Below are 9,594 nucleotides of genomic sequence, written 5' to 3' on the forward strand. Positions count from 1 at the left end.
AGAGTTCGATGTCATCGTTGTAACCCGATTGATTTTCTAACTTAACTTTCTACAAATACAACGCCTTAGGTCATATATCCGCCTATACAAGAGATAACTCTAGTAAAAATTGAGACATCTTGATAAAACTTGGTCCACTTTGATACCCAACGAGAGTTGTATTGATTGCAGTGTTACAGTGTGCAATTATGCGAAATCAGTCTACTTCCAAATAACACAATTTTAAATTCCATCTTATTCTTTCATTTTCCAATATACAAATCAAGAACCAATCAATGTATGCGAATAAAACTTTGCACGAATATTGCCTTTAAGGTATGCCATCTGACGTATGAAAATTATCCAAAACGAACCATCCCCTCCTCAGGGAGTGTGGGATAAGCCAAGTATAAAACACTATCAATGAAAAGGAGAAAAGAAGACCGTCTCGGATAAGATACCCCCCTTTTGCTAACGATCACTGCAAAGGTATTAAAGACTACGGTTTAGGGGCATGCACCCTTAATTGGGAATAGCCACTGTCCAGCTGGATGATATCCTCGTAAGAGTGAAGGCTGACATCACTGTCATCCAAGAAATGCGACGGACAGAGCAAGGATTGAAACGAGTAGGTCCTTGTGGCAATTAGTACCCATATGAAGAAGCGCAAATTCGTTGTGGGATTGTAGCCACAATCCGCTTCAAAGCGAAGWTCGCCCTGACGGAAGATGAGGACGATGTGACCATATCACCTATGGGAACTATTTCCGCCACGCTGTCAAAATATTGCTTGGCATCTTCAACGCCAGAGTGGGCAAAGAAGGTATTTTAGCATAACGGTCGGTAAGTATAGCCTCCACAATGAAACATGTCCAAATGGATTAAGGCTAATCGACTTCACCAGGGCCCGAAATATGGTTATCGGTAGTACTAGATTCTGAGATTTGCAGGCTGTCTCCGATTGAAAAGCCACAAACCAGATCGATCTTGCTGTGATAGACGGAAGACACGTCTCCAGTATTTTAGACGTGCGTATGCCCCGAGTTTCTAGTATTGACTCGGTCCACTATCTTTTTTGTAGCGAGGATACGCACCAGTCTCTGTGCAGCGAAAAACGCTCGTCCATAAACGCAAGGAAGGTTCGACGTCGAGAGGCTGAAATCACAACAGACAGCCGAACGATTTTCTACGCCACTTTCAATTCTGCTCTCTGTGAGCAGTCTACGTAGCTACACTTGGAATTCGCCAAACAGCGAAGAGGAAGAACGACTGGCTGCAAACTCGGTTATAACCGCATAAGCGGTGTATATACGGTAATAAAGAAGAATTATATGGTTTAACATTGAATTTGTATGAAGTCGGTATTCATATCCTTATTATAATGATTTTGATTATTGATATTTACTTGAAATACCCACACTACTAAATATAGTAATTTTGGTACTTTCTCATTTCAGTAAATAAGGAAGATTCCCTTTAACTTAAAAGCAATAGTTCAACATCAGCTCCAGCTGAAATACGGTGACCATATCCCCAACTGCACTTAAGTGAAGCTTCTCTCCTCTTAAAACAGTTTAATGCTACACTTTCTCATTACTACCTTTCTAATGCGTCCTTTGGACAAGAGAATAAGTCGCGTCTTAGCACAATGGCTCCGCATCAATAAGACTAGAAGATAAGTTATAGGAACTTTACACTCAGTATAAGAATTAGCATTTTGGAGGCGTGAAGAATGCTCTAGCTTTATACCTTAAACAAAAGTTACTTCCATTTGTCATATGTAGTTTTATTGATCACCAAACTATTTGGTATTATAACAACTTTATAAGTACGTATGTATGTATGTATGTACRTGCACCGGTTTATGACTAAATTATATAGATCACATTATGAAGGTTCTTACTTAAAGCTCAACAACTGAGGAAAGCGGCTTAGCTAAACTAACGGTGAGGTATGAGGGTGGGGAGCCGAACATAGCGCTTCCATGATCAGCAGAAATGCAAACTGTTGAATTTTTCACGGTCGTTACGCACCATATTATTAAACTTCCATTTATCCTCTGAAGGCGACTTATGGCTGYYACAATTAGTGGAAGTACTCGAGYTGCTCGATGACCGGTGTTCCATGACATATTTGGTAACTGCGGCTTGTGGCTTACTATTCGTCGCGTTCGAGTTTGCTTGATCTGTTGGTGAAATGTGACGTTCCGTGCGCTCGTGGTAAACCATTTTGAAGGATGAGAGTGGAGGTAAACGTGTATTTTTTGTAATAATTTCCCAGGAATCGCCAAATAACCAAATCGTATGAAGCCTACTGAAGTTTTGCTTGTCTGCTCACGTTATCCAATTAGCCCTAAGACGAGTTCACGGTACGTGCTGGATTTGTGTTAGAACTTTAAGTTCTAAATTATTGCCGGTATTGCCGGTGCGTGAGCCTTTGCAGACAGCGAGGTTTTTGGACAAACTGCAAGCATAGTTAAAGTACATAGCATTGGTAATGATACTATTAGCGATGGAAATAAATTTATTTGTAATACATACTGCAAGGTTTTCAGTAGCTTCAGCTTGGTATCCGTGGTCGAGGGTCTCAGCATTGACACCAATCGGTTTGRCAAACGTTCATCTGTTTAATATATGTTGTTGAGTGCAGCGACGCTATTTTTCCCGTTAGAAAATTGTACAGCGAGARTCGTAACTGCGCAGAAGCGAATGCCTGACGCGTTTAGTTGATTTGATAACTATTCGTTGTACAAAGACTGCTGCGCTGACGCCTTTCTCCGTGGCACTGTTTCACCTTACTAGAGCGCTCACGTGCATTACAAGGCCCTTAAATATTCTCGTCGTGTTGCAGACAGCCGAAAGCGCCAGCTTCCAGACAACTGCAGCGCCAGCGCTGTTCTAAAGTCATTGAGAGGCGAGTGACGAGCGGCCAGCTGCCAGCTGCCAGCCGGGCAATGTATTGTAGTATGGCTATAATTTGGTGTTGTTGTATGCGACGTGTCTCAGTCTTGCCTTTGCAATAACAAATGCAAATCAGCCACTAGACTGGTTTCGCAGCGAACTCGGCACGAATTGCGGTGGGCGGTTAGAGGTCGGAAACAGAGCATTCCGCAGCCAAGTGATACTTTGTAGTCGGTTCGACGAAATAACCAGCAATTGCTATAGCTGCTGCTGCTGCCAGCCAGCCAGTCAACCAATCAAGCAGAGTGCGGGCCATTAGCAAATGACAGGCAATGCAGGTGGATTATTCATAAAATGCAACAAAAACATGTGGATTCGGGCAACGGTGGGTCTCAGTTACTGACAGTATGCGGGGCCTAGTTTTTTTTGGAAACTAAGTGGAAATAAATTTAAACTTCATAGAAAATCAATAGCTGCTAAGTAKTTCAGGATAACCYCTAATTATCCAATTATRTGAAAATAWTGTATTTTTAATATTAAATTTATCAATAATATTTCGAAAACATAAGTTCAAATTTTTACAGAAATTTTGTAGCTAAGGCCAAGTATATTTCATCTGAGGAAATATACCATATGGATATACATATGTAAGCCACCAGTATTTCGGATAACTGCTGCATAGAAGGCCCCATTCGCGCTGAATTTATTATTATTCAGCCGCATGTGATGAAAGTTACCAGTCGCATTGCATCAGCCAATTTTCTGACCAATGAATTACCACACGCATGACGAACATATACAAACACAAATACATACTTACAAAAAGAATGCATACATACATATAATCGAAATCACACCTTTAAAGCGTGTGAGTTATGCAAAAATTGGTCAAAACCCAATACCAAGGAGAGCAACGTGTAGGGAAGTATCACAATCAGACCGTCTCATGAAGAACATAATATATAACAGCTGCTATTACACATATATACATATGTATATGTACATGGTAGATTTTTCAGTCTGTACTTTTAATAATACGTCATATTGAGGAGTTTTGCCTTTTACACCCATACAGTCTTACCATTTATATTCCGTCATGACAAAACCACCATGGTACAAAGTATATAAAGACAGACGCCCAAGCCCAGCTTCCATGCAAACATTTACTGACCGCTTGCGCATCCACTGCTCTGATTTACAAACTTCTGCGGCACTTTTGTGCAAAATTTTATTAAAATAATAGACACATCATGTGCTCAACTCAAAAAAATCAAAAATAAAAGAATAAAAAGAAAAATTTTAAACAAGGCTCGGTAAAGGCAAATTGTGGAATTAACTGGAACCTTTAAAAACACTAACTAGACAGCTTTGAAATCATTTAAGACTAAAAGCTCGAACATTATAAAATTAAATGTCATAACTCAATATCAATAGCTTCCACAATTCAATCCACAGAGCCTGAATAATTTTTTGAAGGCACTGCCCGTACTGTTAACCAATTTCTTATTTTCATTTCAACAGTTTTATTATGCATTTTTGGACGTTTGTCGTTTTACCCAAAAAATCGATACCTTTCAGCAAGTGGAAGAATCGTTAGTGGGACCACAGAATCTGCCAAAATTCGACCGCAAGTATCCTAAATCGTGGGTCATTGACCTACCAGCCTAATCTAACCTAACCCAAGCGAATTGAGAAAAGAAATAAACATTGCTTGAGGGTTATGGAACGCCATCTAAGGTTATTTCTTCTTAAAGATTGTGCGTTAAAGACCAATAAGTATGCGAATAAAGAACCGGACATTCCAGGTGCAAGCCCTTAAAAGGCAGTTTAGAGTGACTTAAACTGCTTTATAGATCACACAAATGAGTTAAGAAAGTAAACAAAAATCAGCTGTTGTTCATAACCGCCAAAAGTTAAGAGTTGGTCAACCCAATGCTTTTCCGGTAGAGGAGATATTGTCAATCTGTCGCTCTCCATATGAATGCATACATTCAACTCAGTTGTCTGTTGCACACTTCTCCGCTACGGAATCAACGTAACCATTCTGACTCGGTCTTTATTGCTGGATTGTACCAAGAAATTAGCTAATGGATTTGTATGTTCAGGAAGTTTAAACTCGAATTTTTTTCTATTGACCTCCACTTCTTCCTTTACCGTAGAAGTGCAGAGTTCTTTCATTTCGAATGTACCATGCTGAACCCGATATCGCTATAAATTGTTTCGACAGGAACCTCAGTATTATGCCAATATTGAATGCAAAGTATTGTAATATTATTTTATTTCTATTATCTAAATTAGAAATTGTCTTCAAACTCCTGGAATCTTCTTCTGAAAACTTTCGCAAGAACTTCTTTAGATCCTTAATATCAATTCCAAAATACCATTATCAACTTTACTTTTAAAGCAGTTTTCTCACATAAAAGCGAAAGAACTAGTATTTAATAGTCTGTTTTGTTTTTTATTTTCTATAAATAGCTTAAGAACAAGTCTTGATGATCATACTGCATTGATTATTCGTTACTTTATTGCAAAAAATTTTATTCATACTTATCCGCAACCACTGTAATCGACTGATTTGACTTCGTGCAACTTCTGCCTTTTCAGCAAACTCATAAGGCCAATGCAGAGACGACATTTTGACGCGATTGAGGAGATAAAAATAGAAGAAGGTCTTGAAAGCTGTGCCACAAAAGACTCTACGACTGTTTGGAAGGCTCCATAAGCATTGGAAAAATTGCGTTTTATCATTCTGTAATTACCTTGAAGAAGTTGAAACTGATTTGCATTTTTATTTTTAAACAAATTCATCTTACTTTCTGAACACCTTAGAAGTTATAACCGCAAAAATAAAAGATATGTATATAAAGATGGATRAAAACACTCCAGCTCTGAAAGTATTCGACGCAGTACCCGCCGGGGGAAGCAGAGGAAGAGGAAGACCTCCACTCCGTTGGAAGRACCAGGTGGAGAAGGACCTGTCTTCGCTTGGAATCTCCAATTGGCGTCACCTTGTGAAGATAAGAAACGACTGGTGCGCTGTTGTTAACTCGGCTATAACCGCGTAAGCGGTTTCCACTTCAGTAAAGAAAAAGATATGAAGATGGCAAAAAAAAAGTTCACGACAACACTTTTTACACTAACCAAAACTAACGTTGAAAATTAAAAAACGGTCAGGATTCGGGCATACGACCAATCGTGTGGTGGTCGCGCACATAAACCACTCGAGAACGGCTTTTGGCGAACGAATCGCTAAATTTATACCATATTCTTTATAATTTAGGCCCTGATAAAATAAACAAATGCAGGGTCRTCACGTGTTTTAGTACGTCAGAACAACTACTATATTAGCATAAACATATACCGAACTAGTTTTTAAAAAATAACCAAAACAAGAAATCAAATCAATGATGTGAAATATATATAATATTATATAAATATAAGTATACATGTATTACAAAACCACTGAACTAAAAAATCACMTTTTCTCATTGATGTCAGTATTTCGTGTTCGTGACGTACACGTATTTTTCAACGCACAAAACTCTTTGCAGTAAACAACATGCCTAAAAAGAGGCCATGTGATGATTAAGACGGCAAAACTCATCTAACTCGGAAACCAACACTTGATCATAAACTCGTGAAAGCATCTTTCACATAAAATTGCCGAATCAGCCAGACATTCTTGCTATGTAGGAAACTCCTCAACACACGCTTAGGGCAGACATGACGTAAACAACCTGCAAATCAGTCCCATTACTTCGTTATTGAGACGAAGCGTCTTTGGACCTGCAATTCGTTGAGTTTCGCACGTAACCTCTTCGCAATTTATGCAAAACGAGAGTACGAAAAAATAATAAAAAACAAAACTAGTTGACAACAGCCGATGTATTTATAATTATCGATATACATATTTGTTTTGACAAAACAAAACACGCCAAGATCGCATGCCCGAGGCCATTGTATAAATCCGGCAGCTCAACCACGGCACCAAACAGTTCGTTGAAGAAAGTCAAAGCGTTAATATCGTTTAAAACTTTACGCGTCTAAAACTCAAAATCAAAGAATCAACTTGAGCTTTAATAAGCTATCAGCAGATCAACCCRAAACAACAATTCAAAAATTATTCCACAATACATGTTAGCATTGGAAAATTTTCGAAACCGATGTCAAATAAACTTGTGTGTCAATGAATAACCGCGCAGATACCAAAGCGAAGCTACTTAACAACCTAAGGTAAGTTTGYGACTCACTTCCGTTAGTCCTATCTTGGATTTCGAGCTTTGAGACTCACTTRCTTTGGTGCCTTCGTGGATTTCGTGCTAATGAATGTCTCACTTGCTTTCTCTTGCAGCCTTTCTAAACATTTATCCTCCAAGCAAGGCGGCTCACGTACCACCAACTGCGGYAATCGCCTAGAATTTGCGTTGCTAACGCTGCTACAGAACGTTCCTTGAATCAAACGCCACCCAGCACTCCCCCACAGACTGAGCATTAAGTTCGCCGACTAAGCTCTACAGTTGCTTCCGTTATTAACCGACCCGGCTCACACGTTAACACGTAGTTAGTTTTTCTAGTAATACGTTTTTTAAGTGCAAAGAAAATTTATTAAACAACAACAAAATGGTCCAAAAACATCGTTCAGTTTCCAAAGCCACCCTTGCCAAGGATGTGAGCCCGATGCGCAACATGACAATCAACAAGCAAGCGCTCGCCTCGAGTCCCGCCAACAGCATGGCACAAAGCTTCGGTGGMCGCTTATGTGTGCCCTCRGCAACATCGAGTAGCTGCAATAGTGCCGACAAATGGAAATACAACAACATGGTGAACAATCAACGCGAACAATTCAACAGTTTGCACTTCTGCTAGGCGCCTGGCATCCTGGCTTCTCGATAGTGGGTGTCCAAAGATGAGTTCTAAGAGCATTTCTGGAAATTTTACTCGCTAAAGCATCAAAAACTGCGACGTCCCACATGTTTATTCGCATGACATTCACTGATATAAAATATCATCCAAGTTGTTTCTTAGTATTCCAATAAATTATATATTTTATAGTTAAACGTTAAACATTAGAAATGTTTATAATCGTATGTTTATGACCTGTTCTGATTTCGCTGGCAATCAATAAATAAGCTTTTATTGACGGCGAGTTTATTTGCATTGCAAATTGAGCGGAAAAATAACAGAAACAGCAAGCAAGCAGTTCGCAACTAGTTTTAGTTTGGCGAAAGTCTARCGGGCGAGTGAGCAAAGTCTTCTGGAGTAAAGTAGAAGTGGAGWAGATTTTAATTTACTAAAATTCCCCTGTTCACAGAGCTTTTTTGAATGAAAATCGTTTGGTTCATGAGCATAATTTCCAGCCAGAGTAAATKCATTTGTCATTACAGCCTTTCATTGCAAAAATAGATACGGCGGGATGCAGAGCATAAACCGAGGATGATGAATTGATGGAAAATTCCTCCTGCCGATTGAGACGGGATATATTGGCTTCAACTTAAGGAACATTGGGCAGCTGGGTTGCTGGATAAGACTTTAATTGTTTACCACGCGGAAGCACTATGGACCTCATGATAAAGCACTCACGCGCCGCCCTTTTCAACCAACCAACCAACGATCTTTCAATATAAAGTTAACGGTTCGTTAGTGTGGAGCTTTGGCCTCTTGAAAATATGCGTTTTTCTAYCTTGAGGTCCCATTTCGTGTGAAATATTTTGCAACAAGCCGTAAATTCAATATAGGAAACAGAAAATAAGCAATGGGAGCGAATTCCGGTGAGTAGTGAACCATCTCATRTCATAGTTCCTTCAATTTATCAGCCATATCATAGGCATTGTCTTCGTAAAGGAGTATATATGTATAGAGAGATTAGCCAAGCTTCATCGCTATTAATGAACTAAAAAGTTATTCGTGATTGCCGTCGTTAATCCCRAAACATTTCTCTTCATTAAGCTAATGTCTTAAAATCTAAATAACCGCAGCCACACACATACCATATGGCTTAGCACAGTCGCGTGCACAGCAAAGACAACGTCGTCACGTGTCGCATGTTGTGCGTATCTGCAGTGAAGATTTTTCTACCGTTATGCTTTTTRTTTTTCTTGGAGAAAGCCAATCCAGCACGCGATTTCGCTTCTCCACCAAAATGGCTGACGACACCACAAAGCACACGCACGCCTGCAAAGTGCATGCAAATAGCACAATATATACATATACTAACTTCATATATGTACATATGTATATACATCCATTCATATGTAGATATACATATACACATTCSATGCATGTATGTGCCTGTGCATGCAGAAATTTTGCAAATAAATTTTCACTTTGTTGTAATTTTTTTCCAACTGCCACAAACCTCTGCCAAATTAAAATATTACATTGTACGCGTATTATTGTAATTGTTGTTGTGTATTTTATTTTGCAAATCCGCAAAATGGCGAACACCGCTCATATTTCATTGTTAGTCGGTGTTATTGATGTCACATTTTGCATTGTGCTGAAGCCACAAATTGTATGCAGATTATGAGCGCCACACACAACATACAGACAAATATTCGTGCAAACATACTGACGTGTATAATAAATACATACATATGTGCATGTACAGTAATATACACACATATAATATATTCATATATATATTTTTATATGAGTATAGGCAAGATTACACATATCCATTGACTTGCAGTGATTCGTACGGTTTCTCCACCTTCCG

General features: G+C 39.0%; 3 protein-coding genes across 3 annotated transcripts; 2 read left to right on the forward strand and 1 right to left on the reverse strand.

Annotated features, from left to right (window-relative positions):
- Positions 1–1,744: 1,744 nt before the first annotated feature.
- On the reverse strand, positions 1,745–2,855 carry LOC108970950. The gene is made up of 2 exons (XM_018936685.1): positions 2,520–2,855; positions 1,745–2,442 (listed from the first exon to the last, which is right to left on the reverse strand). The coding sequence occupies exon 2, from the start codon at positions 2,205–2,207 to the stop codon at positions 1,968–1,970; it is 240 nt and encodes a 79-aa protein (XP_018792230.1). The 5' UTR covers positions 2,208–2,442; positions 2,520–2,855; the 3' UTR covers positions 1,745–1,967.
- A 3,994-nt stretch (positions 2,856–6,849) lies between these two features.
- LOC108970962 lies at positions 6,850–7,357 on the forward strand. Its single transcript, XM_018936705.1, has 2 exons — positions 6,850–7,112; positions 7,231–7,357. Exons 1-2 carry the CDS (start codon positions 7,066–7,068, stop codon positions 7,331–7,333), a joined length of 150 nt encoding a protein of 49 aa, XP_018792250.1. The 5' UTR covers positions 6,850–7,065; the 3' UTR covers positions 7,334–7,357.
- A 123-nt stretch (positions 7,358–7,480) lies between these two features.
- Positions 7,481–7,943, forward strand: LOC108970961. Its single transcript, XM_018936704.1, has one exon. It carries the CDS (start codon positions 7,500–7,502, stop codon positions 7,743–7,745), a length of 246 nt encoding a protein of 81 aa, XP_018792249.1. The 5' UTR covers positions 7,481–7,499; the 3' UTR covers positions 7,746–7,943.
- Positions 7,944–9,594: the final 1,651 nt, after the last annotated feature.

The sequence above is a fragment of the Bactrocera latifrons genome, unplaced genomic scaffold, assembly GCF_001853355.1.
Source record: "Bactrocera latifrons isolate USDA-ARS-PBARC rearing strain unplaced genomic scaffold, ASM185335v1 scaffold_318, whole genome shotgun sequence".
Classification (NCBI taxonomy): Eukaryota; Metazoa; Arthropoda; class Insecta; order Diptera; family Tephritidae; genus Bactrocera; species Bactrocera latifrons.